The sequence below is a fragment of the Ammospiza nelsoni genome, chromosome 3, assembly GCF_027579445.1.
Source record: "Ammospiza nelsoni isolate bAmmNel1 chromosome 3, bAmmNel1.pri, whole genome shotgun sequence".
NCBI classification, from domain to species: domain Eukaryota; kingdom Metazoa; phylum Chordata; class Aves; order Passeriformes; family Passerellidae; genus Ammospiza; species Ammospiza nelsoni.
In genome coordinates, this window is record NC_080635.1 from 26626475 (window position 1) to 26652166 (window position 25692).

A 25692-nucleotide genomic window follows, 5' to 3' on the forward strand; every position below is an offset into this window, starting at 1 on the left:
GGGGCTGAGTAAGTTTGTGTTTAAGGAGTACTGTATCTTACACACTGATGTATTGTTACAACTGTTTTTAATCTACTAAAATCAGATATATTTGTTCAGTTGCATTTAATCAACCAACCAGTCATCCACAGTTTACCAGAGAATGGGGTTTATAGAACATATAAATACTAAAACTGACAAAGACAAATATAAAACAAGAAAACATAGAGAAGTTCCAACTTGATAAATCACTACTGCAAAGAAAAAATTATCAAGCTTATGCCTGTACTTAAGCTCCTATGATTTAGCAAACTGCAGTATTTTTTTATCTGTCACAAACTGCAGCTAATTCCAAGTACCAGCAGCAACTTTTGTGAGCAGTTTTTACAGTCCTTTTCGAAAACGAAAAATAAGGAACTCACTTTAGGCTTCAAATTTCAAGGAGACATAACATTTTAATGTGTTTCTTGAAACAATTATAATAAAAAGAGCTGCACAAAAGAGAATTTCTACATTTAAGAAAACGCTATTTAGACATAATGATTTCAAACTAACAAACAGCTGTACATTTGAAAGTATTTGGGAGCCTTTCTGTAAGAAGTTATGCATGTCAAACACCCTTTTATCTTCCCCAAGGATACTTACTACTCCAAGACATTAAAAGCCTTCTCTAAAACTACAATTTCATTAATATGGTTCTAGTCAAAAAGGGAAAAAAAAGCCCATATATTCATAGCTATGTTGGAAAAACCGTATTTCCGGCATCGGTTTGGAATAAACAGTATTTAAAGTGTGAACACAGACGGTCCATACTTCATTTTGAGTTGGCTAGATACTACAGCTTTAAGTCACTCACAAATATTATCTGTTCAAGACTAAGACCTGTTCCACTTAAAGATTAGGTGTATTTTTCTGGCACTTTGAAACTTGCTCTTTTAAAAAAGAAGATACACTATTATTTTTGAATGACAGAAGAAGCCTCAGCCATGAGTACATTCTGCTTGGCCTTTATGCAGCCCCAGGAGAGTCCTATTTTGGCATTATTTTCCAGCTGAAGTTCAAGTTAAGACACCAAGTTTTTTGATTCTTTTCTGTTTAGAATGGCTACGAAGTCCAAGGTATTATGGGTCCAATCTTCCAAAATATTTGTGTGGGCAATCTTAATCACACAAAGCTATCTGAAGAGCCAAAATACTCAGGAAGGGGAAGGTTTGCAGGATACACTGTGGCAGGACTGGCTATAGCATTCCCCGATATTTCAGCCCCCCTCTCCTTCAACAAGCCACTCCCGTCTTGCTTAAAGAATGTAGCACTAAATCTAACCCTTTTCCTTGTAATAAACAACTTGCCCAACCAGAGAGTCTGCCTGATAAAAATAAGACTCCAAATATTGATTTTAATTGGAATGAAGTGCTGCAACATTATGCATAAAGCTTTAGTGAAGTGGCAATTTACCTAAGGGGTTTACTGATTGAAAAGCTCTCAAACCTGAAATCACTAGAGAGGTAAAAAGAAAAAAGGGACTCTCTGGAGTGGGGGTGGAGGGTAGCCTGGTAAAACAAATCCCTCTCTACAAATCTGAAGCAGATGTTAGTGTAGAGGGAAGTCAATTCAGCAAGGTACAATCAGCTTTACAAAAATTATTCTGTAAAAAGAGAACAGGCTCTTGAAAGAGCTAAATGTGTTTCTGTTCATTTGCTGTACTAAGGAATCTTCAAGGAGACTGGTGTTGCAATTACAACTAATCCTCCCCAAAAAATTAACTGTGTTGAAGGCTTTGTAATTTCCCTAGGTACAATTTAGCTGTCACTTACTTTAAAATTTACTCAAACATGCGTTCGGAACAGCACTAACTTCACATGTCAAGTGCTTTCCAGCCAATTGAGTCTAAACTGGAAGTCGGTGTTAAACAACTGAATGATTAGACAAGATAGCTCATTTCCCTGCTCTTTTGTTCAGAATAAAATGCCACATTTACATTATCAGACTCAACAGGATTTTCTGACAGAGGGAGAAAAAACCCTAGTGAACACTGTCCATAGCAAGCACATGAAGCCTGTCATTTACCAATCATCCTTCAAAAAGCAATAGCCATGAATGTAACTTAATTACGACCCAATGATCCTTGACGAAAAATCATCTTATCACTGTCCTGTCCCCATAGGGCAAATGAGACACTTTTGTCCTTTGGCACTGATGATGCTAAATTCCTAATTGCAATAATGGAGTAAGAGAGCCAAACATTCCTAATTTCATTGCAACACATAAGGAGTTTTAACACAATATTTGAAATAAAGCTGCTAAAAAAATTTGGAAAAAACCTCTCCCCAGTAGAGACATGTGTCCCCCACTAAAAATACCACTTAAGGATGCCTGTTTTTACAAGTGCATATAAAAGTCAAATAACTTGTAAGTGCTGCAGAGTGATCTCAAAAAGAATCACAGGTGATTTTAACTCTGTGAAAACAACAGAAGGAAAATTGTCAAGGCACTGCATTCATGCTCTGTCTACTATATAAGAAACTAATCAAAATGGGTTTATATGAGATTAATGACAAATGAGCACACAATGCTCTGCTGGACAATGCTGTATTAAAATACACTATTTTTAAAGAAAAACAATCCAACTATATAGCCTTTTTATCATTAAAGATACAGGTATTAACAGCCTGTGTTCCCTGACTTAAAACTACAAAATAATCTACTCATATGGTCTGTAACATAATGCTTTCATAGTTAACCTGCAAATTTTCTTCCCTCTGTTTAAGAGTACTTCTTATAACAAGAATTAGTAAATTTTCAAACCTGAAGATTTTTTATTTTTTGTTTCTTTTCTCAAAGGTGAGTTTGTAGAGAACTTAAGCCAAACCCACAATACTTAAAAATCTTAGTAATTTTTACATGATGTAGGTATCAGAAGTTTTTCTAATTATCAGCAGGTGGAAAAATCAGTTCAAAAGTAAGACATATTTTAAGACAAAGTACAAGTTCTTTATATACCTGCAGATTTTCTCACACAATCCAAGGAAGGTTTATGACATTATATGACAGACCAAGACCATATGGATTGTCTCAATCTTTAATGTGATTTTCCCATCTTGAGAAACTGTTCAAGGTCATAAAAACCAGAAAATTTAATGCAGGGGGATAGTTCCATTACTCAGCGTCAGAAAGTCTGTAAAGTAAGCATAGGTTCTTTCTCTAGTTACTTCAGTTAAATACTTCACAGAATATTAAAGGCAAAATTTCCATTCTACTAGAATGTTGGCTTTTGTAAAGTTATGCTGTCCACCACCAACATTTTTTTTTCTTTTCCATGCTCTGTTAAAAACTTTTAACTTGCACTAGGACTTAATAAGAACTTAAGAATATTCAGGATTGGAAGAAAAGGGTGGATGAAAACATTTTATACCTGTAATTGTTGAAGTCTTCAAAAGCAAATCACAGATTCCTTTACAAGCAATTAAAAAGTTTGAAATAAATTAAGAAAACAAAACACCAGTATAATCACTACTGTGGAACATTTTAAAATACCCCAGAGTTTATTTCAGAGTCATGCTGATGATCTGCAGCTAAATGACAACATTGCAGCATGATACCTGAGCTGTAGGATGGCAAACAATAAGCACTACTACTGAAAGAAATAACTAACACTTATTTCAGTTACTCATAACTTTCAAAATTCTCTTGGCATATCTAAGAAATACAAACAAACCTCAAACCACAACACCTCCCCCTTGCCAAAAACCAAACACCCCAGTAAAAATGCAGTTATTCCTCCTAAGCAAATATGCAGGAAAAAACCTTCCAAATTCTGTCTACCATCAGAGAAGATGTAGTCTCTCCATTAGCATACTTTCCTTTTTATTTATATGTATGAATTATATTGGCACCCCTACAGTTAAGGACCAATGACTTCAAGCCATACAATTCCAAAGTCTGGAACTACTTTCTCCTTTGTGAATCTAGTCTCATCAAAAGTTCCTTTATTAATAAAAAAAACCTCTAACTTTTTATAAAGTTTTCCCAAAAACTTGTAATTCAAAAAAACCCAGTGGAATCAAAATAAAATAACACTCATTACTGTCCTCCTCTTCATCTGCACATGATCACACCTTTATCTACACCATCATACGCTGCATCTCAAGTGAAAAGAGCTGAAGTAGCACCAGGTACAACTTGCACGTCAATGTGCATAAAGCAATTATGCAAAATGCAGCTGCTCTTATGCACACTGCAAAGCATATCAGATATTTTTCCGACACATTAGTTACATATGATTGCAGTTAAATTGCTTTCATAAACATCTGCCTGGCTTGTGATGCAACCAAGGCAGAGTCACTGACTGAGAAGATGTACACTATATTCTTAACTGCTGACCACTTATTAAAACACTGTTTTTAAAAGAGAATGTGCACACATCTACCAAGAGTTAGCGCTTGCTCAAGAATTTCCAATACAGAAATGTTATACAGACCTTGCATACCCAGAATACCTACAAGAACTAAAAGCCCCTATTGGCTGACTTATATGATAATATGAAAAATCATTTATTTCATAGATATTATATTTATGCCAATAACATTTTGTTTACATGAACCAAATCTTAAGAAATCGATTCATAAACTCTAGCTACAAGTGTCGAAAATCCAGGAACTACAGAAGTGACATGCAAAAGAAAAATAAAAGGATTGTGAATATGGTAAAGGAAAAGCGACTCTTGCCTTAATTTTAAAAGGAAATTACTATAAAATTCATATGCATGTTAATTCAAATATCCTACACATCATAATGAAAACTTATGCAAAGGAATAATTCACGAGGAATTAAAGATACTTCCCAACAGAATGCCTGTACAAAATTCCTTCTCTCTAATAAATGGTACAAGTATATATTGGCAAAATCCCTCAAACATAACAGACAAGACAGTATTTGCTTTGAATTTTAAATTCAGAAACACAGCAGCCTACTGGCAATGATATCAAATTATTTGAATTACATGAATTAAAAATACTTCAGTATTCAACAACCGTCCTGCAACTCACCTGAGATATACTGGAAGGCACAGCAAAATAATGCTGTTTTGATGTGGTTCCACTTAACCACAAGAGCTGACACTGCACCTATCATGCACTCAATAGCTATCTTGTCAAACAGACTTTAGAACAAACTAATTCATAAGCATATTCCAACATATAGCCACTTCATCTCTGATGTGCCCGTAAAACACAGCTGCTGTTCCCAGAGATCGTGACATGATGTCTAGCTGATGAAAAGAGACTTAGCTAAATGAAGAAAACATATTTGTTCATTACTGCTCTAAGATCACTTCAGTAATTGCACGTGCGTGAGCACTTCCAGACACGTATGCGCAGCTGTGAACTGCGTACACAGGTCACAGAACACATATAAATATCATAACTTGGTTCATCTGAAGCCCAAGCATAGCTTACTTTTCAAGGTGAACTGTAATCAGAGGGGCATGAAGGGCAGCAGTTCGCACCAAGCCCAGGTTTGCAATGGTGTCATGTAATCGATTCAGTGTTTCAACTTCACCTCGCGTGGCAGCGGCATTAAGAATGCGGAGAAAAGATGCAACTGTTCTGCCTGAGATAGGAACATCCTTCTCTTTCATCTCCGTTAGAATGTTAATAGCATCTACAATGAAACAACACAAAAGACCCTTAGGTAATTTCATGTAGGGAAAACAAACTGCTATTAAAACAGCATTTCAAACCCAGCAGGAATGTAAATTCTGGTGTATAATGCCGATTTCAAGTTAATTACTACTTGCATTTCTAAACGAGACTACAATTATAAATCCACAATAGCATGGTTTTATCATTTTCCTGCAACTTTGACTACAAATTATAGATAGGAACTGTGTGCCCACTCTGCACCACATAACCCTGTACAGCCTGCCCTATAGCTGCAAGATTCTACTAAATGGATGCTTTTATCGTTCAATGCTAACATCTGCTAAATCACTCCATTGTTTCTTCAGCAGATGGCTTGTCACGAGGCCAGATAATAAAGATATGTTTACACTGTATATACAGCCAGACTAATGGTCTGATACCGATAGGGCCTGTTTGCTGTGTCGATACTAATTAGCCAAGGAGAGCCAATGAAAGCTTTCTAACAGACTGCATGTTAAAACATTAGGTTCATTAAGCTTCATTAGTAAGGCGGAAACAAACATTTTTGTATATGGAATAAGTGCATTTTTATAATGGTCTTAATTACTGCACAGACAGATTGTTTTGACCACTTTACATTTGGCTACATTTCTGAATTATTTTATTTTCTGAGGAACATTTATAGTCTTAAAAGTAAGCTCATATTTTCAAACTGCTTAATGCAGAGGTGGACATGATGTGATTTATTATGATTTGGACAACATCAGCTTTGTTTATTATTTTTCTAACAGTAAGCTTAATAAAAGGCCAATACAAATTTCAAAGGAAGATCTTACATGAAAAAAACTGTATTAGCTTTTTTGTTTTGTTTCACAGTGCTTTAAATAAAACCATTACATTTTGTGTCTAGGCTTAGACCATGTTTTATAGTGTTACTTTAGTTGTTACTCTACAAAATCATAGAACTCAATACTCAGAATTGTCTTCTAAAGCTAATGACAGTCTAGAGTTATTTTTAAAGATCAACCAAACCATGTAAGCCACAGAATTATATCAGACTAAATTACAAAAATCAAAGAGCTAACAGCTTAATGCAAACATCTAGAAATATGAAATAAGCAGTTTGTAGAACACTCATTCAAAAGCCAAAATTTCCAGGCAGTTTACAGATTGAATATAAAATCCAATAGCAAACATAAAAAAGAATAGTAACAGAAAAATATATACTTTATGAAAAGTTAATTTTTTTTTGCAGTACTTGGCTCTTATGAGAGGGTTATGTTTATAGGTTTTATGTTCAGCCTTCAGACCTTCTTAAGCAAAAACAAAGCCATTAGTCTAGGCACATACGCAATTTGTGCCATAAGTCATGATCTTCAAACTCAATCCAAACAGCAATGCTAATAAAAACTAGCTGCAGAAATGCAAAAAGCACTGAGCTGTGCAAATGTAAATGACAAGCTTGCCAATCCATTAAAACTAATGGCCTGCACTGTCCAAGCATCTCTGGTTGAATTCACATGCAAATTTGTATGCAAAATGTTCAAGCACTTTTCAGGACATGATATACCATTAATATCAAGTCACATTGTTATTCTCCAGGCAAGATACCTTTATTATATAGCAGAAACACACAATGAAAGCAAATGGATTACCTTCCAGTCTACCATGCTTTTCTAAGACTTCTATCAGTGCTACATACTTTCCGCTGTCAAGAGCAACAGGTGAATTCTTAGGGAAGCTGGAAATTAAAGCATTAAGAATTTTATCAACAGAGGCTGACATTTCATAGCTTCTGCTTAAATATTTATTTTTAAAAGTGCATAACACAGCCACAGCATTAAGAGCTAAAAATGATAGTGAGTCTTAAAGGAAAAATCTGATAGAATTGAAAAGATGCATTATTAGAACATGATTTAAAAATATGATCCATGCACTTTCCCACCCTCAAAAGCCAAAGGTTATGTTTCTGAGAAAGGCAGATAATTAAATCCTCTAACTCTAAAATAGGGTATTTTTCAGAAGCAAGGGAAGAAAACAGTGCAGATGACTGGAACAGGGATATTTTTTTTTGACAGAGAGACTGAAACTATTTGCCAAAGTTCATAGCCACTATTTTAAAGTTTCTTCTATGCATTGTTTCTTTTCTCTGGAAGTACTAAAAGTTAATTCCTTCACCACTATTTCTTTGTATAACAATCCAAAGAGACACTTTTTTGCAATATGAGGCTACGCTTGAGGCAGATCAGTAAAAATGTGCTACTGCAGTGAAACTCCAGCAGAAGACTAAATTATACTTCCTGTAAACTCACACTGGGGACTGTGTGAGAGAAGAACTGCAGTCAAAGCCAATACACAACCCTTATTTGTAGAGTGGCAAAATTCTTTATATTCACAGCTCAATCATTTCACATAATTTCTAACACTAGCAAGGTGTAATGAGCACCTAGCTGCCAACCTACTGTAAAACCTAAACAAGTACTTTGTGGGTCTATGTGAGAGAGAGACCCTGAAAGTCACATATAACTTGTTTTCAATTCACTACAGCACCAGAGCAAAAGGAGCCCTTTGAGGGAAAAAAGAAAGGGACAAATTAAAGGATCATCTGTAAGAATTTGCTCCGGGCTAAGTCATGCATGGCATGTTTTAGCTGGGAGCTAACTTTTACTGCCAAGTTTCAAAGAACTGAATATAAAAATTTAAAATACAATGCTTGTTGACAGTCTTAAAGTAACACTACTCAAATACTGCTATTCTAAAAACAATATAGGTGTTCCACACTCTAAACACATTCTAGGTGCTTTGTAACACACAATACAGGTGCCCGTCTTTAACTGTAAATTAAGCCAAAATTCAATTTAGACACCATGCCTGTTTAAAATAAAAATAAAACATCTTATGTAGCAATCTGCCTTTTCAAAATAAAAATAAAATGAAATACTGACCACAAAAAGTAGTTGCTTCTAATGTTCAATTACACAAAGCAAATTTTTTGTTTCCAAAAACCACACCCATAACTGTTTTAAATGCACATACATTGTTGGGGAAAACTAATTAAAAATGGATGAGGGGGTTAATACTCAACCTACTTAATTCAACAAGGTCTGTGTATCAGCATAAATCTCTGTGACATGTTTCAGTGCCGGTGTACTTACACTTTTTCTTTCAGGTTCATTGCCTCTTCTACATTATCATGTCGACAGCACAAATTTATTAAGGCTGCATAGCCACCGACAACCATGTCCGGTTCGTATTTGGCTTTCACTTCAAGGGCTTTTTGCATATTCTAAAAAAGGAACAAAGCAAAGATGTGAACGAGAGGAAAAGTCAATCTGACATTATGAATCTTATACATTCAGTGTGCAGTTATATGACTGCTTTAGTGCTTTTAGTAGTGTAGGATCACATACGAGAACACAGTGCTGTAATGCTTTAGGAAATTTTAAGAGTGAAAGCTGTTTTGCAAACATTATTTTTGTAGAACACCTTTTACATTAATTTGAGAGTAGACTTCTAAATAAAATTTCTTGCTTTGCATTTATATTTCTTGCATTTTTTAATGTAAGAGACGTCTTTTTTTTTTCATCCCAATAATCATGAACATGATTAACCCATATTCTAAAACAGTTCTTATTTATTTGGAATTCATAACCATTTTCACCTGGTACACTGCCAAACACATAACAAAACTACTTTCTAAAGAATAAGAAACTACTTATTAATTCCATAGAAAGCTTATCTTTCTATAAATTCTTATTCATACATTTTGACCACACTGAACTTGCAATGGTGTTTGCATCTAGGCTTATTTCATATGCAAAATTGTAGAGATACACAGCCGAGATACTCAACTCTTTCTAAATTGTGTTCGTAGCAGCAGAGAATATTGTGCTATCACCTGCACAACTGTTACTGTTCCTATAGATCCAGCTTTACAGGCAGGATCATACTGAACAAGAAACCTAACAAAAGTGTGGTGATACCCCACAAATTACAGACACACACTAAATGAATGTAAACTACAGCTGGACGCCTGCCGAATGAAGGCAAGAGACCCTTTATCTCAGAAGTGCTTTCCTCCTGCAGGAAAATGGAATTTCAATCCCTGCATTAACAACCTAGTAATATTTGAATTGCAAATGACTAGTGCATGTATCAGTTGCTTGACAATCTAGATATAAGAGACCGGAGCCATGGCTTGAAAGGACATTTGGCATGTATGATAAACCTATCACAGCTGTTACTATCATTCACTTTGCAGATTATTGTAAACAAACTTCAGCAACCCCAAAACATGCCATTCAAGGTGTTGCTGAAATTAGTTAACCTTTTGATTTAATTGCTTTTTGCACTTATGTTTGATTTATTAGCATCAAACCATGAAACCTGAAGCACGGCACTTGTCTTTGCTTAACTGTGTCTTTCCATAACACAGTCATTTACGTCCCTTTAAAAATATAGCTATGTGTTTCCAATTATCTTTGCATTGCTTAAGATACCTCTTCTTCACAAAGAGCATGTATGAGTTGTTTCAAGACATCTGTAATAGGCTGGTTTTCAGCTTTTCGCTTTTCCAGTTTCTTCTCCAAAGCAGACACGTCAGATTTAGCACTCTAAATGGAGGTAACAGAAAGAATGTCAATTGTGAAAACACCCTTCCCTGAGCAACTTGTCGGATCACTTTAATAAAAGACAGACAAAATAATCCTTTTCTTTCATACTCGAAGAAATTTTTAAAATCATTTAAGGTGCTTTTATCTGTTTAAATAGTACATACTAATTGAAGACTTGAGTCAGAATACAGTAAAAAAAATAAAAACTCAATATTAAGTCACATATCTACAAAGGTCAACATTACTATTTCTCTCGCACTCAGTTCTTTGTGTTCAGGGAAGTAGGGAATACAAGCCTGTTTCTTTTTCCATCTCCACTTTGCTCAGATCAGAAATGTAAGGACTTGACACTCGACCATTAGAAGCAGTATGGATTTATATGGTTCCTGCCACTCAAGTGGATCACTGTAATTTACAAGCATGAATTAAGCCTCACACCACTACTGTTAACTAACGAGAACTTTCAAAAAAAAAATCTACCAGGCAGGGAAACTGAGGCATGAGACCTCAGCCAACTCCAAGGTCAAGTATCAAGTCTGTATGAAAATCTGGATAGCCTTTACTCCTGCTCTGGAAAGTAACCTCTGAACTTGAAATGGTAGATTTAAATAACGTTAATATACTTCCATGACCTGAAAGCCAGTGATTACACTTCATCTAAACCCTATATCCAAACAGTATTATTACAGTAAGAACAAGCACAGCTATCTGAGAATTTACTTACTTCTGGAATGTTGTCTGTAGACGGGGATGGTTTATGACACAGTAACCTTACATCCTGAAATTCAGTAAGACAAAAAATATCACTGATCTCCCTCTAAGTTCAATCTCTAAGTAAGCATATTGTACTCAAAAGGTTCAAGGTAATCATATAATAGCAATGGTAAAAAAGCTGTTCTGCAGCATTATTACACTGACTTGAAACAGCACTTATTAAATGTATCCCTTTCACATTAGAAATGAAACCAGCTACAACAGTGAAAAATCACAGAAAGGTTAAAAGGCTTACATATAATCACTGCAGGAAGATATTTATTTTGCAAAGGAGAATATATTCAGAGATTTTTTTAGATTCAAAGTAATTGCTATAGAACCACAGACCTTAATTAATTCAGGAACTTGAGAGGAGTCCAGCAGTCTGCAAATGCCGCTGTAGTGGCTGGTGGGGATAACTATATTCTGTACCAAGAGGTGGGGAAAAAAATTATATGAGTTTTGAAACAGAACCAAACTGAAATTTGTCTAACAGAAATTATCTCAGACGTAATTCAAGTCTCCAGCTCTTGCATGTCATTGAGAAGTGGTCTGGTTGTACTTAAAAGCAGCAATTTCAAACCTAATAGATACATGTCAGGCAGGACAGGCATTATGTAGCAAAAAATGAAATGGTACCATCTTCTTCAGCTGATGGAAGTATTGTCTCAAACGCTCCTCCTTGGCCTGTACCTCTGAGTCACTCATGCTGTCAATCAAGTGATAAAGAAAATAGCCAACAGCTTCTGTGGAAAAAAACAAGAGAAAGCATTCCACTAAAATTACCGAGACTGTCATGTTATCAAGATTAATTTATAAGAAATCATTTTGGTGTGAGATGTCACCCTGATGAGAGGCTCTGAAATGGCAACAATGATCACTGAGGCATAGAGATTATGTGGTTTGGGAGCACATATCTAACTGGTGAGTGAAAGGAATATTAATTATTTTCAGACCTAGTGACAGCTTTTCAGTACAGAATCTTACTTCAATCTATTTTTTTCCACTACCGTATGACAGAAGTGGTATTGCCCAAGGCCTTCCCCCCCTTTCCTGCCTGCTACCCCAAATAGTTGCCACAAATATTTTGTCATTGCTCAAAAGAAAAAACAGATTTCTAACACTTTGCATATTTATTCTGTACATTTTATCCATTATATTCCATTACCAAGATACAGTATTAAGTATTGTAATATTAATATAAAAGCATACAAAAATATTTTATAACCATTTGAGCAAGTAACACGAAAGAAACTGCCTATTAGCAAATGAAAATTAAGATGAACAGATTTCATCAAATTATGCTAAGTTTCTTATCTATGCAGTGCAAAATATGCAGGGCTCTGTAGCTCTTCCCAGAACAGGAAGAGTATCAAGTACTGCCTTCTCAAAGGTTAGCTGTCCTCATACCTCCTTGTCCCTCTAGCTCTGAAAGGAGGGAGAAAACCCAAACCTTTTTAAAACAAACACATCAAAAAAAAAAGTATACTTATTTCAAGCTAGAAGATTTGGGATATTAAGTACCATTTTGCCTAACAAAATCAGTACCTTTACCATTAAATGTGAAAATAGGTTGAAAAACTGCTTTCTTTTTAAAGTATTTACGCACTGATACTGTATTCCTTCTCCATTTTGATCTATAAATTTAGAAAAATACATAATTATCGGTAAGGTTTGTTTATCATTCTAAAAAGAAAAAATATCTTGTGGATCTCACAGAATATGCTCTGATTATTCGAATCAGGATTTTACACAACATGTTTTCAAATTTCACTTTCAAAAAGAAGCAATCAGTGTTTACTGTTGTAATCCCTCAAACCCATCATTACACAGAAGAAGGGATTTGTGGATAAGTTACAATCATAGAAATTGAAACTCTACCAGTTGGTCCTGAAGGCGTCAGGCAATAACGTTCATCCTTGTACAACACTTCTGTTATCTGGTGAGACAGAATAATCGTACATTGCAGCCAAAAGCAGCAAGCAAGGACAAATAGTATCTGAAATTGAATTCTCAAAATAATAAAGCATCTTTCTGTTAAAGTATTATTCTTTACCACATCATAGTCATTCCCTAAGAAACACAAAGGGGTTTTTTGGTAAATAACAGGGTTTTCTTGAAAAAATATTGCAACAGAAATGCTTTCTGAGGTATAGCATTAAGACAGGGAACACTAGTATTCTGTTTATATATCTTCTTAGGAAGTTAGCTATCCTAAGACACTGCTTAATGTGTGTCACTCCTGAAGATGCTACAATTATCTTCCAATTTATCAAAAGGCTGAAATTGTCCTAAAAAGCTTCTTATTTTTTGTATCTGAAAGAAGGAAATAAAAAATTATAAAGGAACAACATTTATCATGCTCTGGTAGAGTTAAGGTAACTAGTATAGCTAGTTGTAAATAAGCAGTTGTAAATAAATGCAATTTTGAATGACAGATCATGTGTTCATAAAAATTAAATACAACTCTATTTAGCACTTGTTTGATCCATCCTGCAAACCAAAGAAATATAGAGATTTTACCTCCTCTGAAAGAAAAGAAACATTTACCCAAAAGCCCCCCACATCTTACCTACAAATACTTTAACCCAAACAACATCACTTTAAAAATCATTTGACTCTTCTTAAGGAAATAAAATAATTTTATTAATTAAATCTTCAGTTAAAAACTGAAATTGCGCTTCAAGAATTTTTGTTTTATCTCCCATGATTCTAGAATGCAATCTCAAGGAAGTCAGAAAGCGATGCATTCTCACTGCCAAAGTGCTGTGTTTTAAGTAATGACAAAAGAAAAGGAATCCTCACTTTCAATCGTTGATGAGAATGGATAAATAAAGACCGAAAATACCAAATGTGCACCTGAATATCTTATCTATTACTTTTCTACCAACACCATGGACACTGTTCACAGAGAAAACACAGCATTTTTCTGCCCTCTTCCCCTCATCTTCCTATGACAAATCAATACACACTGCAATAAAATCCAAAGAAGTCATAACAGTTCTTCTGAAGCAAATATCAGAATACTAAAAGCAATGAATTACAGAAAAAATGTGCAATATTATTTCTGTTTCTAAGTGTCTATTTACTTCCCAAGTAAGCATTTCTTATTTTAGAAGTTCAATGAATGTATTTACTCTTAAACTTAGTGAAGACAACAAAATTTCTCTTCCATTGTGATAAAGAACAAAATTAACTCTAGATATTACTTCACATGCAGACCACTATTACTTCAGCTCTCTGTCCTTCAAAATTATTTTTATAATGGGATCAATAAGAGATGTCCAATTTTCTTCTCCTGCTCTCCCTTTTTTTTAAAAGCAAAAAAGGAAAGAGAGAGGCAGCAGACAAAAATATCCTCTCACCAGAAACATCACATAGCAGTAAAAGGTAATAAAATGTCAAAAAATTCCTGAACTGATTTTACGCAAATTATTGATCAGACACTTTCCAAATCTCAAGTTCCATTTCATTCCAAGATTTCTTTGTGAAATCTAAAATGCACTTTATTAATCAGCAGTTACAGTCCTGAGGAATAACAATAAAAAACACAGTGCATCCCTTCCCAAATTCTGAAACCACATCCAAAGCAGTACCTGCCAACATCTCCCCTATTCTAGTATTGTGTAAAATGTAACAACAAAGTTATATTTGAATGTCTTTACTGTAGCCCTAACGCAGGATCGAGCAAGACAATCAGCACTTTCCCTTGGAGTTCATCCAGGTAACTTCTTTATCTGGCTTTGACTTCGATGCTTTAAGTGATATAACAGAAACTCTGAGAAACTAAGTCTGCCTTACTATTTTGGTAGCACCGGTGTGAGGACAGGGAGAAAGTTTAAGGAGGGCAGGAAAGTGAATTGATGCCGGATGGCACAACCATGGCAGACTTTGTCCAGAAGCTACAATTACCTTCAGAAGTAACTACATTGATCTAGAAACTGCAGTAGAATAAGCTAAATGACATGGTAATACCACACTTGACTTTTCACAATTCCACTTAACTGTCTGATTTGAAAACTCAGTTTGATACACTTGTCCGATCTGCCACTGACAGAAGTCTTGCTCAGATTACCTGGTCTACCATTTTCAGTCTCAGAATTCAGATTTACAATAATGCACCATAAACATGCAATGCCTAAAGAATCTTGATTTTATTTACAGTTTTATCTCCACTTACCTTGCTCCATAGATGTACATCATCTGAGCTGAAGAGGGCAGCAAAGGATAACAAAAGCAACAAAATGATTTTACTCTTGTAGCTTTCTTTAAAACAACACAGAACATTAACACTGAAGATCTTATTTAGATGAAATTAAAATACAATAATTGCCACATACTGTTTAAACCAATTTTGTACAGAATAACTTTAGGGCTTTTTACTATACTCAATATGCTCATAATTTCTGCTAAAAAACTTGAAACAATCCAACATTCCGAATAGATCACTTATGACTAGAAAGTGTTTTAGTTTTGGTCTTAGTTCAATTTTTTAACATATCCTAATTGTATTTTTTTTTGTTTTATACTTCTCTATTTAGCATTTCAAGAAAATAAGCTTCACTTAAGCTGCACTTTACATAGAAAGCACTTGATACATGGAATTTGCTAGGAACAAAAAAATCTAACTCTCCTGTGCATTAGACCTTTTACACACCAAGCTAACTACAGGCAGCTATTAACGCATTTATTCTATGCAAAAAAAGAAAGTAATCAAATCTCTTAAGGTATAATGGTCACTATAGTGAGAGAAACACATAATATTTTAAAAAGTAGAAAACAAAACATAGATTTTTCTCCCCTCCTAGATTGAAACAGAACTTGAAGAAGAACATTCCCTGTGTATCATGAGGTTACAACCAAAAATCATGTCAACCAGTTCACCCAAGTAATAAACCCCTGACATCTTAATGTAAACCAGCTGTCTCAACTATTAAAAACCTGACATTTTCCTGTAATTCATAGAACTTCAAAATTCTCATTGGAATCTGTAAGTTTTCAAGAATTGTAACTTTTGGAAAACTATAAAACAGCATTAATATAGGCACGGGTAAGAAAACAAAATCTTATTACATGATTTTATCTTCCTGTAATTCTCATTAGAGCAAAGTAAGATGTCAGTCTGAATAGATGCACAAAAATTAGAATGCATTCACAGAAATTTAGGACTTTATTTAGGAAGTTCAAACCTATGAAACATTTGTTCCTTCTGTGCAACTGCCACTTGTATTTGAAAATGAGTCAAATGCAGGTCCACACAGAGGGAAAAGAAAATGCCATCTGTGAGGTTAGTCAAGCTTTGTTGGGTGAACTCACTCCAACACTGACAGCATGACAATGAACTGCAGATATCAAATGCATCAATTTCCTAAAGTACTTGACTCTGAAATAGTAATGGTACATCAGGCAAATAGAATGGGAATACTTTCAAGCAGTTACTGGAAAAGAGCAGTTTCACCAGAAATCCATAAACTAGTCTGCCACAGACATTGTTTACGTGTCCCTGGCATCCCTACCCTGTACTTTTGCACTCTAATCCTGAACTTTGTTCATTTGAACACACAAGACCTGCATTTAGCCACAAAATTTTGCTGTAGTCTTTACAAAAGTTACAAATATTCTTTCTTCTCTCCTATCATACCCTCAAGTTTCATGCTCAGGCTGTTATAGCCATTAAAGTTTAAAACAGAAAAGGCAACATGAGTGGGTATGCTTTCAGAAATAATGTAAGGGTAAAATCTGAGCACAGGTGACCTTGGACACAGCGTCTGAAACCAGGGAGCAAGAAAGGCAAACAAAAGAAAAACATAAAACAGATAAACAAAACTTATGACACACTTAAGAGTGGCAATGAAAGCTGAAGCAAAAAGTGAAAAAAACCCACCACCACCCCACCCCCCAAAAAAATCACATCAAAAGACCTCTAACCTTAATTTCTATCAGAATTCTGAGCTTTTAGCCCAGATGTCCAATAACTGATGTAATCAGAACAGCAGGAATTGTTTCCACTATGAGGAAAGTAACTGTTTCACTTGGGAAGACTCTAATATTTAGCAAATAGTTTGCTAGCAAGATGATGACATTTTAAAGATACTTTAAATCACATTCTGCACACCGGCACAGTTTCCCCGTGGCAGGGATATTTCAGCCTAGTGTTGGTTGTGGGTGATAAACATTGGCATGGATTGCTTTCTAGTGAAAATCCTACTTCAGCTGGATATTTATCCATACTTATAGAGAGAAAATGTGTTTAGAAAATCTGTCACTTTAATTAATACATCTGAAACAGATGATTCTGGGGCTGACTATTAAAGGAACAGCAATATACTCCTACTGGATCTAAAATATTATTTCACTTATCCCTTGGATGCCAAGGCCAGCTAGGGCCTAGCTGAGAAACCAAATTTCAACACTGGTTTGCTTTTTCTCCTCCTTTTCCTATGATACAACAGGACCAGCTAGACAGAACATGCAATTTACTAGGAAATTATTTTGTTATATTCACCTGTTACGTTTTACTAATATCCAACCAAAACCAGTTCTACTTCACACTTATTATAAAATTCCAAGAAATAACAAAATCAACCCTCAAACCCTGGTTCTGGATAATATTAGGTGACTTCTCTTGTTCCCTGTGGCGTAGGCATGCTGAAAAAAACCCTATCATTCCCAGTCCTAAAGATTTGACTGGGGCAAGCAGTGCATGATAGAAGTGCTTGCTAATTCACACCTGCTTGCAGAAGCTTAAGACAATCTTGCAAACACACAAGGAATCTTCCTTGCAGAACAGGACCATATGACTGGGAACACAAAGTCCTGGCAATGTAGCTCAGAACCAGGTGTTACATGTCAGTGTTCAGGAGCCACATTAACCCAGAGGGCACAGAAAGTTAGCACATGCAGCAGAAAAAGCCAGGCTCCTACTGGTATTTCATTTTCATCAAGCACCCTATTACTTTACGGGTTAATAGTGACAATCTTTAGGGAAATTTTACAGTAGCACAGCTGTTTATTTAAAAAAAAATGAATAAAGATAAACCCCCAAATGTTTACTACCCTAAGTTTATATATGGGCACATAGCACAGAACAAAGAATAATGAAATTCTTTTTCATCTACTACACATAATGTTTCAAGTGTAGGCTCATACATAGCAGAGGCAAGGAAAATGAAGAAAGCAGGGAGGAACAACAGTATCTCCTACTACACCTGGAATGCTACTTTTAAAACATGGAGCGGGGGACAAAAGACTAGACAGACTTGTGTTCAACAAGACAAAAAGAGAGGGAACTTTGTTACACAGGAAAAAGAAAGTCATATAACAACCTTACCTTTTAAAACCCATAAAGAGGCTGTTTCTAAACAGACGATTATCTATAGCAGGTGTGTTTGCTGAAGACACTGGAAATAAAGAAAATTTTCTCAATAGTCATTGTCAAAAAATCCCTGAACTGCAACAACTGAGCAGATCATGTAAATAAACCATCACTTGAAAAGCTATTTTGATAGTTTACTAAATGCTGACAAACATTTATAAGCCAAGATTTAAAATGTCCAAGTGTTTGAAACAGTCTTGTTTTTATCAGCTCTAAATCTGATCTATTTCAAAAGCAATCAAATATTCAGAGAGTCAGAAGTTTTCCCTCTACATTGTCTTCAATGTCAAAAGTTAATAAATTAACTTTTTGTAATTATTATTAATTGCATAAAGCATCTTTCTAAAGAAAGTACAAGACCAATTCCATAAAGCCAGACAAACCTCAAACAATACTAATCAAGAAAATCTGAGATACTAGTGCTGAAACAGAAAAAATCCACTGAAGGCAAACGGTTTGCTAATTGTTTCAGACTGAACACCTGCCTTAAAATAGGTTTTAAATTCTTGCCTTTTATTTTTTAAATAATAATAAAAATAAAATCATAAAAATCCAAGCAAAAATCAATGGCACAACACTTTCTTAAGTGTTTGCTTCCACTAGTATAAATTCCCTGACAAGAAAGAAAAAGTAGTTCCATGTAAAGTGTCATCCACTGAATTAAATTAAAGGGGGGGAAAAAGAGACAAATATACAGTTCTATATGTTGTTATATACAATAATATTTGAACACAAAGGAAACTGCAAAATCACTTAAAATTAGATGTCTCTGAGAGGTAATTTACAGTTATGATTCATGTCCTCATCTTTACACCATTGCTTGACTAAATATTCCATAGCTTTCTACCTTCTTCCTGTAGAATTGCTGTCTCTCACTCCAGCACCGCAGACCAGCAAAGAAAAAAATGCAGCAGTGGGTGCATTTTTGTCCTGTATGAAGTTATCACCATCTCACTGCAGCACCACAATGGAATTAACTGCTGGAAAAACCTGACTGCACAGGGCCCTTTCTGCAAGGGCTGCAATACGGTAGAAGATAACCAAAATAAAAACCCCAGCTCTAAAGGAACCTGGGAAGTCAAAGACAAGAATATGCTAAGAGCACCTCCTTAGTCTAACTCTAGCTTTAAATGCTGGAACATTACTTTTTGTTAGAAAACCTCAGGTAAAGTTGGTTTCGAGACACCCTCAATACAAATTCTCCTCCAGCAGTATATTAAACTTTTTGCTCATACAAAAACCAGCAGAAAAGCATCTTAGTATGCTCAGCTGCTGCTGACAATCGGCAACCTGGTTTCCTTAGCAACAAACAAGTCTGAGAAAATCAAGGGGCTGACAATGAAGTGGAATGGAACGGCATGATAAAGGGAAAAAGCGGCTCTCATGTACGCTGCCTTATGTGCCCAGATTCCTCAGCTGATGTTCGGAGTTTTCATCTTGTCAGTAGCACCAATCTATACATTATAAGGCATGAGAAGCTGAATCAATACACCTAGATAGCAGCCAGCATTAATAACCAACCTTTGCCTCCTCTGACTATACTGATGAGACAATCTCAAACTATTTTCCATACTGCATTTATTTTTCCCTCTTTGTAATACTGCAAAAGGAGACAAGTCGAAAAGAAAAAAAAAAAATCAGCTGTTTAATATCTGTGCCTTATCATCACATAGGTGCTAATTAGATTTACTAGCATTCATTTCAGCTTGGTAAACTATTTAGGGAATAGCTTCCTTTAAAGCTCAAGTTCAAAGAAATTTGATATGTCTCCATGAATTATTAACCCTGTTCTTTGTAAACAGAAATACCACTAAAAGATTTAGATTCAACTCACAGACAATAGCTAAATAATATACTAAGTGATACTAATTTTATGACAGTAAGACAGAATTCAACTTACTCTATGTGCCTGTATCATACTTTTGATATATACATTTACCACATACCAGGCATACATGCATTTGAGTCTTACAACATATTAAAGTCAGCCTGTTTCAGTTAAGCAGAATGAAAGGAGTGGTCTACATTTTCATGGAGAAAAAAATTCCCCAAACTATTTCACATTCCAGAAGAGATTTCATTGTTGTTAATAAACAGTCCTCCTTTGAAAGAAAATTCAAAGTTTCTTTTTAGGTACTTAAATTTTATGGGTCAATGGCTGGGTTCATGCCTTTTAGGTTCTTTTTGTAATAAAACCAAACAAAATGTAAGGTGAATCTTGAGGATTCACTAATTGATAACTCTCCAATACCAAAATCAAATCACTGATTAGCAACTACTCAATTTTCTCATCTGTAACACAACAGCTTCCCAGAGTCATGGTATATAGACTATTTATCTCTGTATTTGTTAAATAAAACAGTTAAAGACAACCACAGCAAGTAACTGCTTAAGCTTTTCCCTGACACTGGGACAAATAAAATTGTTCTTTACAAAGAGATTTTCCTGTATCAGATTTAGCCCAAGTTTAGGTATTTTATTAATGTATCAGCATACTAGGAATATAAAAACTATTTCTTTAAATTTTGAAGAGAATCTCATTCTTACTTAACCAAGCCAATTATCCCATCCCTACATTCAGTCAATGACACAAATTAACATTTGCAAGCACTGAGCCTCAGAACAGTCTTTGAAAAAACCTGTTAAACATGCTACAATTCAATGCCTAATTAACCAATCACATTTATACACAACTTCCATCACCAAAAGATCAGCAGAACACCCTCAGGTTAATGTCAGTGACCATCAGATCTTTAAAGCTGGTTCTTTTATGAGTAACTCTGCAGTACTTCAGAGCTGTATCGTTCCTCCTCGTTTTCTACAGTCATTGATGCTGCAAACAAAAGCAATCTCAGCACCAACCACCTTACAAGGCCTTGTGAAAAACAAACTCTTTGCTTAACTCTCGAAGTACAAGGGTGTCACATTCCTGTCACAATCACAGTAAAGCTGCTATTTGCAAATAACTTGTATACAAATCTTATGGTCAGGTTCAATACCAAAGAAGAATTAAACAATGATTTATGGTTCAGAACTGGTAGTTTCTATCTGGCAAGTCATCATAGAAGACCTCACATGATAAGCACTTTGCTCAAGTTCCCCACATATGTTGAAACCTCACATATTAATACAAGTAAATCTCTCAGCCTACAACCAATCCAAACTATCACCAAGTACACAGCAACAAGCAACATGAAAAATACTCACATATAGAAAGAACTTTGTCCAATCTCCCCTGAAGTGCTTCACTTCTTAGTTCTGCTACATAGAGCCCAGCACTTTCAAACAGGCAGCCATTTTCCTAGAGAAAAAGCAATCAACCATGGAACTTCTGATACTTCATATTTTTAAACATTTCCTTCCCAAAGCTAGCTGTTGAGAACACAGAGGTGCTCTACACAAGTCTATATGGCAGCCAAACGAGTTGCAACTGATCAAATTTTTTTTAGCATTGAACTCAACTGCAAGAGACAAAGTTATGAAAGGCAGAAAGACTGGGACACTTATATTTGGTCTCCAATTCTCACGTCTTTAGAGAGTAAAAAAACTATTCACCAGAAACAAAAAGAGACTATTCATTCATTTGTTTTCCACTTCAGGAAACAAAGCACTACTAGGTCTGGAGCAAAATACTTTGGTTAGCTCTGAAAAAGAAAAAAATAAAGCAGCAGGAGGAAAACATGATAAACAAACTATCAGTGCAATAACTGTTTGAAAAATATTCTAAATACTCATAACAGGTTTTATCATACCCGGTTCATGTCTGGAGCACTACTGGGATCTAAAGGCCTCACAGATAACATAATATAAGGAGCCATGTAATAGCCATTTTTACAAATTTTACATATACACTCACCTTCAGCTGGGCATGGGCAGTTTCAGTATCAGCAAAGTTTTTAAAAACATAGTCTGTATAGGTTTCTGCATCAAGGTCCACTCCCAATGTGTGCATCACTTTGAGAACTTCAAAGATACCTATCAAGGCAAAATTAATAAGGCTAAGCCTTTAGAAAAATGAAAACTCGATAATAAACATGTAAAAATAAATGTTGCTTTACAAAAAAAGGCTCAATTTCCCTCCTTGAAATTGCCATGAAAATTCCTGCATTTCTATTTTAGGTATTAATAAAATTTTTAACTGTGAAACTTAAAATAAATTCACAAAACTTTGTATTCTGTGCTGTACTATAAAAACCACGAAAGTTCAGTTTGGAAATTGCTCTAATACAAAGGTATTTTCTTACACAGCAAATATGAGTTACTCATGTTTGCACAACATCTAATAGAGCTATGTATCAAAATGCCCATATTATTGTGCATAATAAACAAATCTGAAATTTGATATAAAGTACATAAACTCAAGATACAAACACATTCTTCAACACATCATACATTCCTCGTTTTGTTTCCAGCATCCAACTCTAATTAGCGTCAGTATTCAGGACTTTCCTCTGGACTTGTTTAAAAGTAGTAACATGTTTGCAATCAAACTGGTTGATTACAACACAGCTTCAAACTGGAAACTCAGAAAAAGGAGTCTCCCCATCCCAGTGAAGCCACATTGTAACTTTTACAGGGTTCACATCATGTCACACAACGAGACTGTGTATCACTTTTGTAGAGTCACATTTGAAGACACCAGACACTAATATTAATAGTCCAGCAAGCAAAGTGTAGAGTATATGTCATTCTTTTTAATTGCCAACACTCTTCTGATTTGCAGAAACTTCTTACAGTAACCTTAGCTACCAAACTCTGAACTCCTGTCAAAACCAATACAGGTATAATAATGTTTTGCTGGTCTAAAAAGGATTTGTCAGTTGCTGCAGGACACCAGTACCAAACAGCATATGTTTTTTTCAACTTGCATTTCATACTTATTACTTTAAAAATGTCCAAAGTCCCTGTCTTTGCCCTGGAGTGCCACCTATGGAAAAGTGACACTTCCATGAATATTTTATGCAGTGCACTATGGTGCAAATAATCAAATGTGAATTCCCTTTGAGCACTTGAAAATACATGCAGGCAAGTCACACTAGATTAAAGTCGCATCATCTGTTCAAGTTTGCCTTAAACAAAACTCTGATTTTGGACCAGAATCTGCAAAAATATGAATAAAGAATTAATTACACCAAGTCTTTCTTCATACCTTTCAAATTTGACAGCTAGTTTCTATTTCACGTTTTCAACATGCAGAAAATACATTAAGTCCTCTCATGCTGAAACCTTTTCAAAAATAACTCTAACACTAAAATTAGTTTGAAGACCAAGAACTAGATCCAACAGTGAATAAGGTGTGGTGCACTCAGGAGGTTTGAGCTCAAGCCTGTATGCAGCAGAGTGCAGAAAACAGGCTTATTAAGCATCCCCACTCCCTGGCAGACAGACTAGGGCACATTTCCTGAGCAGCAAAAGGCAGGTGTGAGAACACCAGCACAACCATACTGCACCAAAGTAATTGCATAGCCAAAGTAATCACAAACTTAAAATGAAAATATGTGCAGCAGTATTTTTTTTAAGGCAGCTGATGTACAATTTTTGGGGGGACAGAAGATTAATGAAACCAACACAGAGTTCTACAGTTTTGCATACATTTTCTACCTCATCAAAAGCAGAACTACTTTATAGTCAAATAAACATCTTCCACAATACTAAGCAATGAAACATTTCCATTTCAGTTAAAAAGATTTGAGCATTATGTACATGGACTTTCACAAGTTCTTTGCTGCTTATAATGGAAAGCACACTGACTTCTTCTCTCCCTCCCAACCAAAAAACAGACTAAAAAAGAAAGGCACAAAAGTGCAGTCATGCTCATGCAGAACACTGGTCTCACAATCTTTTTCAAGATCACTCCCCCAAATATACATGTATATTGATTTAGAAATTATTCACATGTAGAAAACACATTCACATATATTGTGGGCATTACCAAACATACATGAAAATAGAGAGGCAAAAATGATAAAATGATACAATATTTAAATGATACAATATTTATTTGCTAACAGTCCACTCACAACCCAATGCATTGCCCTGCACACCCCACTCTGGAGACCACTGATCCAGAAGACTGGGCATGACAAAAACCCCCAGTAAAGTCTTTTGATCATCTCCCCACTCAATTGAGAACAGGCTTTTTGAGGTTTTAGGCTGACATGTGTAAGTAAACAGGAGCTGAGTAAACAAAATTAAATAACTGAGTAGAAAGAAGACAGAAATAGAAAACAAAACCAAGTCGAACAACCCCTTTTTGTCAATACTGGAAACAGCACTCAAACACCACAATGAACAGATTCCAACCTCAAATCAGTATATTGAAGAACAAATATAAGAGATTAACTATGAGGTGGTCATAGTATTTATGTGGTAGAGCAGCTTTGCAAAAACTGCAAAGTGAGGCTTTCATTTCCATCTACCATTCATCTCAAGTTCTCACAGTTAAGTCATGTCTACTCCCTAAAGCAGTCCCATGAGAACAGAAGGAATTTCTAAGGCAGCTATGTATGGCTCTACATGAGCAAGGGAAGATAAATTTGGCTTTAAGCAGTTTTCTGAGGAAACAAAAAACCGAAACTTCAGGTCAAAAAGTAAGCTCACATTCAGGAAAGTATTGCATTTAATGTATTTTTGCTGTGCTGGTAGTTTCAGATCCACTCAGAACATTCTTTGCCAGAAGAGTCTGCATATAAAACAAGATTTCAAGCAGTAACTTTGTGAAATCACCACCCTTATTCCCTTTGGACCCACACTCTTATTGTCCCAAGTAAAAACTGAATTACCATTCACTAACCATGGGTTTTGTATGTAACAGTAGTTTATACAATAGTTCAACAACAGTAGAAACCAAAAGCAAAATACACACTTGTAAGAAGAGTTTTTAAAAATAGCATGATCATTCAAAGGCAAAGGGGATCAATAAAATATTCAGGAATAAGCCTAAGTTGAACATTTCTGCTTACTTACACTAGGCCCTCTAGACTTTAGTGCATAATCTGATACAAAATGACTCTCAGTGCCAGTAACAGTTTCAGATCCACTGCATACTGATCTTCTAAACTGGGCAAGCACTTTTCATTCCTAAAAGTCTAAAAAATACTAAGAAAATAAGTATTTCTCAACTCATGTAACAGATGCACATAAAGGCAATGCCCCACCTGAAATTATCTGCCTGTGTAAAATAACTGAAAAGAACTGTTTGCTATTTCAGAGTGGTTAAGGTGTATTTTAAAATGGCCTTATTTAGTTTCATACCTCCTAGCCACCACTTCACTGTTACTTTTCTTTCAAACACAATTCCATAATACAGAAATTACAGAATTTTCTTTGTTAT

The 25692-nt window shown here is 35.2% G+C and overlaps 1 protein-coding gene across 1 annotated transcript in view; it reads right to left on the reverse strand.

Annotated features, from left to right (window-relative positions):
* The window catches only part of LRPPRC (leucine rich pentatricopeptide repeat containing), an 86860-nt gene that overhangs the window by 40971 nt on the left and 20197 nt on the right, over positions 1 to 25692 (reverse strand). The window contains exons 12-23 of the mRNA XM_059468711.1: positions 22216 to 22334; positions 21567 to 21660; positions 18315 to 18384; positions 15165 to 15192; positions 12866 to 12923; positions 11624 to 11730; positions 11333 to 11410; positions 10956 to 11009; positions 10118 to 10231; positions 8774 to 8904; positions 7274 to 7359; positions 5433 to 5637 (exon numbers count right to left, since the gene is read on the reverse strand). Of these exons, the coding sequence (XP_059324694.1) occupies positions 5433 to 5637; positions 7274 to 7359; positions 8774 to 8904; positions 10118 to 10231; positions 10956 to 11009; positions 11333 to 11410; positions 11624 to 11730; positions 12866 to 12923; positions 15165 to 15192; positions 18315 to 18384; positions 21567 to 21660; positions 22216 to 22334 (1144 nt within the window). The remainder of the gene's footprint in view (positions 1 to 5432; positions 5638 to 7273; positions 7360 to 8773; positions 8905 to 10117; positions 10232 to 10955; positions 11010 to 11332; positions 11411 to 11623; positions 11731 to 12865; positions 12924 to 15164; positions 15193 to 18314; positions 18385 to 21566; positions 21661 to 22215; positions 22335 to 25692) is intronic.